Genomic DNA, 7,500 nt, shown 5'->3' on the forward strand with positions numbered 1-7,500 from the left:
CATCTTCCCTCTTATGAGATGACTGAGAAGGCACCCATGACCCACCATTCAGAAATGACATGAATATTGATATTAAGTGTGTCTGGGTGTCTCTATGTGTGTGTGTGTGTGTGTGTGTTTATGTGTGTGTCTGTTTGTGTGTGTGTGTGTGTGTGTTTATGTGTGTGTGTGTGTGTGTGTGTGTGTGTACGTACAGGGTCTGTATGGCTCGTAGTGAAGCGAAGGTTCCCTTAGCGATGGTCTGTAGTTTGTTGTCGTACAGAGAGAGCAAGTTGAGGTTGTGGAGGTCTTGGAACGCATCCACACGCAGACACGCTATCTTATTAGCATTCAACAGCCTGAAACACATAGAAACACGCTATCTTATTAGCATTCAACAGCCTGAAACACATAGAAACACGCTAGCTTATTAGCATTCAACAGCCTGAAACACATAGAAACACGCTATCTTATTAGCATTCAACAGCCTGAAACACATAGAAACACGCTATCTTATTAGCATTCAACAGCCTGAAACACATAGAAACACGCTATCTTATTAGCATTCAACAGCCTGAAACACGCTATCTTATTAGCATTCAACAGCCTGAAACACATAGAGACACGCTATCTTATTAGCATTCAACAGCCTGAAACACATAGAAACACGCTAGCTTATTAGCATTCAACAGCCTGAAACACATAGAAACACGCTATCTTATTAGCATTCAACAGCCTGAAACACATAGAAACACGCTAGCTTATTAGCATTCAACAGCCTGAAACACATAGAAACACGCTATCTTATTAGCATTCAACAGCCTGAAACACATAGAAACACGCTATCTTATTAGCATTCAACAGCCTGAAACACGCTATCTTATTAGCATTCAACAGCCTGAAACACATAGAGACACGCTATCTTATTAGCATTCAACAGCCTGAAACACATAGAAACACGCTAGCTTATTAGCATTCAACAGCCTGAAACACATAGAAACACGCTATCTTATTAGCATTCAACAGCCTGAAACACATAGAAACACGCTAGCTTATTAGCATTCAACAGCCTGAAACACATAGAAACACGCTATCTTATTAGCATTCAACAGCCTGAAACACATAGAAACACGCTATCTTATTAGCATTCAACAGCCTGAAACACATAGAAACACACTATCTTATTAGCATTCAACAGCCTGAAACACATAGAAACACGCTTTCTTATTAGCATTCAACAGCCTGAAACACATAGAAACATGCTAGCTTATTAGCATTCAACATAGAAACACACTATCTTATTAGCATTCATCAGCGTGAAACACATAGAAACACACTATCTTATTAGCATTCAACAGCCTGAAACACATAGAAACACGCTAGCTTATTAGCATTCAACAGCCTGAAACACATAGAAACACGCTATCTTATTAGCATTCAACAGCCTGAAACACATAGAAACACGCTTTCTTATTAGCATTCAACAGCCTGAAACACATAGAAACACGCTAGCTTATTAGCATTCAACATAGAAACACACTATCTTATTAGCATTCAACAGCCTGAAACACATAGAAACACGCTTTCTTATTAGCATTCAACAGCCTGAAACACATAGAAACACGCTAGCTTATTAGCATTCAACATAGAAACACACTATCTTATTAGCATTCATCAGCGTGAAACACATAGAAACACACTATCTTATTAGCATTCAACAGCCTGAAACACATAGAAACACGCTTTCTTATTAGCATTCATCAGCCTGAAACACATAGAAACACGCTATCTTATTAGCATTCAACAGCCTGAAACACATAGAAACACGCTAGCTTATTAGCATTCAACATAGAAACACACTATCTTATTAGCATTCAACAGCGTGAAACACATAGAAACACACTATCTTATTAGCATTCATCAGCGTGAAACACATAGAAACACGCTAGCTTATTAGCATTCAACAGCCTGAAACACATAGAAACACGCTATCTTATTAGCATTCAACAGCCTGAAACACATAGAAACACGCTTTCTTATTAGCATTCATCAGCCTGAAACACATAGAAACACGCTATCTTATTAGCATTCATCAGCCTGAAACACATAGAAACACGCTATCTTATTAGCATTCAACAGCCTGAAACACATAGAAACACGCTATCTTATTAGCATTCATCAGCCTGAAACACATAGAAACACGCTATCTTATTAGCATTCAACAGCCTGAAACACATAGAAACACACTATCTTATTAGCATTCATCAGCCTGAAACACATAGAAACACGCTATCTTATTAGCATTCAACAGCCTGAAACACATAGAAACACGCTTTCTTATTAGCATTCAACAGCCTGAAACACATAGAGACACGCTATCTTATTAGCATTCAACAGCCTGAGACACATAGAAACACGCTAGCTTATTAGCATTCAACATAGAAACACACTATCTTATTAGCATTCAACAGCCTGAAACACATAGAAACACGCTTTCTTATTAGCATTCAACAGCCTGATACTCAGAGAAACAAAATCACCCTAAGCGGAGTTGCCAACAACCAGATGCATCAGCTAATTCAACCTAGCTTCCCTCTTTTTCTGCTGAAAACCGGATGTGGGAACTCCACTCGGGCGTTTCTTTTACAGCTGCTACGTTAGTTTAGAAACACATACTGTAGAAACACGCTATCTTATTTTAGTGTGTGTGTGTGTACTCACAGTAGCTGCAGAGCGAACAGTCCCTCCAACAATCCTTTGGAGATCTCAGTAATCTTATTCCCATAGAGCACCCTGGAGAAAATACAACAAGCACTCGTTAACGTCAAAGAAGGTGTGTGTGTGTGCTGTAACTAGAGGGGCTGTTTTACTCACAGAGAGTTGAGGGATCTCAGGCCTTGGAAAGCATCTGGCGCCAGGTCGGATATCTGGTTATTACTGAGATCTCTGGAGAGAGGAGAGGAGAGAGAGAGAGAGAGAGAGAGAGAGAGAGAGAGAGAGAGAGAGAGAGAGAGAGAGAGAGAGAGAGAGAGAGGGGGGGGAAAAAAGAGAGAAGAGAGAGAGACAGAGAGAGAGAGAGAGAGAGACAGAGAGAGAGAGAGAGACAGAGAGAGAGAGAGACAGAGAGAGCAGAGAGAGAGAGAGAGAGAGAGAGACAGAGAGAGAGAGAGAGAGACAGAGAGAGAGAGACAGAGAGACAGAGAGAGAGAGAGAGAGAGAGAGAGAGAGAGAGAGAGAGAAATTGCTTGATGAAGAATGCAAAAACCTAAGAAAGAAATTGAGAAACCTATCCAACCAAAATCATAGAGACCCAGAAAACCTGAGCCTACGCCTTCACTATAGTGAATCACTAAAACAGAACAGAAATACACTACGGAAAAGGAAGGAACAGCATGTCAGAAATCAGCTCAATGTAATTGAAAAATCCATAGACTATAACCACTTCTGGGAAAATTGGAAAACACTAAACAAACATCAACATGAAGAGTTATCTATCCAAAACGGAGATGTATGGGTAAACCACTTCTCCAATCTTTTCGGCCCTATAACAAAGAACAAACAGCAAAAACATATCCATGATCAATTACAAATCTTAGAATCAGCTATTAAAGACTGTATATAGACATAATATGACATTTGAAATGTCTTTATTCTTTTGGAACTTTTGTGAGTGTAATGTTTACTGTTAATATTTATAGTTTATTTCACTTTTGTTTATTATTTATTTCACGTGCTTTGGCAATGTTAACATATGTTTCCCATGCCAATAAAGCCCTTAACTTGAATTGAATTGAGAGAGAGACAAACAGAGATAGAGAGAGAGAGAGAGACAGAGACAGAGACAGAGACAGAGAAAGAGAAAGAGACAGAGACAGAGAGAGAGAGAGAGAGAGAGAGAGAGAGAGACAAACAGAGATAGAGAGAGAGAGAGATACATAGAGAGAGAGAGAGAGAGAAAGAGAGACAGAGAGAGAGACAGAGAGAGAGAGAGACAGAGAGAAAGAGAGAAAGAGAGACAGAGAGAGAGAGAGAGAGAGAGAGAGAGAGAGAGACAGAGAGAGACAGAGAGAGACAGAGAGACAGAGACAGAGAGAGAGAGACAGAGAGAGACAGAGAGAGAGAGACAGAGAGAGAGAGAGAGCAAGATAGAGAGAGAGAGAGAGAGAGAGAGAGAGAGAGAGAGAGAGAGAGAGAGAGAGAGAGAGAGAGAGAGAGAGAGAGAGACAGAGAGAGACAGAGAGAGACAGAGAGAGACAGAGACAGAGAGAGAGACAGAGAGAGACAGAGAGAGAGACAGAGAGAGAGAGAGACAGAGAGACAGAGAGACAGAGAGACAGAGAGAGAGACAGAGAGAGAGAGAGAGAGTGAGACAGAGAGAGAGAGACAGAGAGAAAGAGGGACAGAGAGAGAGACAGAGAGAGAGAGAGAAAGAGACAGAGAGAAAGAGAGACAGAGAGACAGAGAGAAAGAGACAGAGAGACAGAGAGAGAGAGAGAGAGAGAGAAAGACAGAGAGACATAGTTCCACATATACATGTATTATAGTCCAGTGCAGTAGACCAAAGACAGACAGACATGTACAGTGTATTGTTATTTGAAACAGCTCCTTACATTCTGCGTAGTTTCTTATAGGGTGAGAAGGCTCCAGCAGGAATACTCTTGATAGCGTTCTGTTCCAACCGACTAGAACAAAACACAACACAGATACAGCACCAGTCAAAAGTTTGGACACACCTACTCATATACAGTGGGGGAAAAAAGTATTTAGTCAGCCACCAATTGTGCAAGTTCTCCCACTTAAAAAGACGAGAGAGGCCTGTAATTTTCATCATAGGTACACGTCAACTATGACAGACAAATTGAGATTTTTTTTCCTCCAGAAAATCACATTGTAGGATTTTTTATGAATTTATTTGCAAATTATGGTGGAAAATAAGTATTTGGTCACCTACAAACAAGCAAGATTTCTGGCTCTCACAGACCTGTAACTTCTTCTTTAAGAGGCTCCTCTGTCCTCCACTCGTTACCTGTATTAATGGCATCTGTTTGAACTTGTTATCAGTATAAAAGATACCTGTCCACAACCTCAAACAGTCACACTCCAAACTCCACTATGGCCAAGACCAAAGAGCTGTCAAAGGACACCAGAAACAAAATTGTAGACCTGCACCAGGCTGGGAAGACTGCATCTGCAATAGGTAAGCAGCTTGGTTTGAAGAAATCAACTGTGGGAGCAATTATTAGAAATGGAAGACATACAAGACCACTGATAATCTCCCTCAATCTGGGGCTCCACGCAAGATCTCACCCCGTGGTCAAAATCATCACAAGAGCGGTGAGCAAACATCCCAGAACCACACGGGGGGACCTAGTGAATGACCTGCAGAGAGCTGGGACCAAAGTAACAAAGCCTACCATCAGTAACACACTACGCCGCCAGGGACTCAAATCCTGCAGTGCAAGACGTGTCCCCCTGCTTAAGCCAGTACATGTCCAGGCCCGTCTGAAGTTTGCTAGAGTGCATTTGGATGATCCAGAAGAGGATTGGGAGAATGTCATATGGTCAGATGAAACCAAAATAGAACTTTTTTGGTAAAAACTCAACTCGTCGTGTTTGGAGGACAAAGAATGCTGAGTTGCATCCAAAGAACACCATACCTACTGTGAAGCATGGGGGTGGAAAAATCATGCTTTGGGGCTGTATTTCTGCAAAGGGACCAGGACGACTGATCCGTGTAAAGGAGAGAATGAATGGGGCCAAATATCGTGAGATTTTGAGTGAAAACCTCCTTCCATCAGCAAGGGCATTGAAGATGAAACGTGGCTGGGTCTTTCAGCATGACAATGATCCCAAACACACCGCCCGGGCAACGAAGGAGTGGCTTCGTAAGAAGCATTTCAAGGTCCTGGAGTGGCCTAGCCAGTCTCCAGATCTCAACCCCATAGAAAATCTTTGGAGGGAGTTGAAAGTGTGCAGTGGTCTAAGGCACTGCATCGCAGTGCTAGCTGTGCCACTAGAGATCCTGGTTCAAATCCAGGCTCTGTCGTAGCCGGCCGCGACCGGGAGACCCATGGGGCGGCGCACAATTGGCCCAGCGTCGTCCAGGGTAGGGGAGGGAATGGCCGGCAGGGATGTAGCTCAGTTGGTAGAGCATGGCGTTTGCAACGCCAGGGTTGTGGCTTCGATTCCCACGGGGGGCCAGTATGAAAAATAAAAATGTATACACTCACTAACTGTAAGTCGCTCTGGATAAGAGCGTCTTGCTAAATGACTAAAATGTAAATGTAAAAATGAAAGTCCGTGTTGCCCAGCGACAGCCCCAAAACATCACTGCTCTAGAGGAGATCTGCATGGAGGAATGGGCCAAAATACCAGCAACAGTGTGTGAAAACCTTGTGAAGACTTACAGAAAACGTTTGACCTGTGTCATTGCCAACAAAGGGTATATAACAAAGTATTGAGACACTTATGTTATTGACCAAATACTTATTTTCCACCATAATTTGCAAATAAATTCACTAAAAATCCTACAATGTGATTTTCTGGAAAAAAAAATCTCAATTTGTCTGTCATAGTTGATGTGTACCTATGATGAAAATTACAGGCCTCTCTCATCTTTTTAAGTGGGAGAACTTGCACAATTGGTGGCTGACTAAATACTTTTTTCCCCACTGTATATTTACTATTTACTATTTTCTACCCAGACTATTTACACTGACAACCCCCCTCCCCCCCTCCATTAGTTTTTACACTGCTGCTACTCGCTGTTTATTATCTATGCATAGTCACTTTACCCCTACCTACATGTACAAATTACCTCAACTAACCGGTGCCCCCCACACATTGACCCGGTACCGGTACCCCCTGTATATAGCCTCGTTATTGTTATTTTATTGTTACTTTTTATTATTGTTTACGTTAGTTTATTTAGTAAATATTTTCTGAACTCTATTTCTTGAACTGCATTGTTGGTTAAGGGCTTGCAAGTAAGCATTTCACGGTAAGGTTGTATTCGGTGCATTTGACAAATAAAGTTTTATTTTATTTTATTTTATTCAAACCGGTGCGCCTGGCACCTACTGCCATACCCTGTTCAAAGGCAATTAAATATTTTGTCTTGTCCATTCACCCTCTGGAGGCCACTGTGTTCTTGGGGACCTTCAATGCTGCATACATTTGTTGGTACCCTTCTCCAGATCAGTGCCTTGACACAATCCTTTCTCGGAGCTCTACGGACAATTCCTTCAACCTCATGGCTTGGTTTTTGCTCTGACATAAGAATAATATGCCATTTAGCAGACACTTTTATCCAAAGCGACTTACAGTCATGTGCGCATACATTTTTACGTATGGGTGGTCCCGGGGATCGAACCCACTACCTTGGCGTTACAAGCGCCGTGCTCTACCAGCTGAGCTACAGAGGACCACATTGTGTGTAGATTGATGAGGATTTTTTAAAATGTCATCCATTTTAGAATAAGGCTGTAACGTAGCAAAATGTGGAAAACGTCAAGGGTTCTG

The 7,500-nt window shown here is 41.8% G+C and overlaps 1 protein-coding gene across 1 annotated transcript in view; it reads right to left on the reverse strand.

The window, feature by feature from the left end:
- Nucleotides 1–190: 190 nt before the first annotated feature.
- LOC123487958 (slit homolog 2 protein-like) overlaps nucleotides 191–7,500 on the reverse strand; it is a gene marked incomplete at its 3' end in the record, with an annotated part of 22,564 nt that continues 15,254 nt past the window's right edge. Inside the window, exons 6-9 of the mRNA XM_045218957.1 lie at nucleotides 4,590–4,661; nucleotides 2,854–2,925; nucleotides 2,701–2,772; nucleotides 191–338 (exon numbers count right to left, since the gene is read on the reverse strand). Of these exons, the coding sequence (XP_045074892.1) occupies nucleotides 191–338; nucleotides 2,701–2,772; nucleotides 2,854–2,925; nucleotides 4,590–4,661 (364 nt within the window). The remainder of the gene's footprint in view (nucleotides 339–2,700; nucleotides 2,773–2,853; nucleotides 2,926–4,589; nucleotides 4,662–7,500) is intronic.

This window comes from Coregonus clupeaformis, unplaced genomic scaffold (assembly GCF_020615455.1).
Source record: "Coregonus clupeaformis isolate EN_2021a unplaced genomic scaffold, ASM2061545v1 scaf1931, whole genome shotgun sequence".
NCBI lineage: Eukaryota > Metazoa > Chordata > Actinopteri > Salmoniformes > Salmonidae > Coregonus > Coregonus clupeaformis.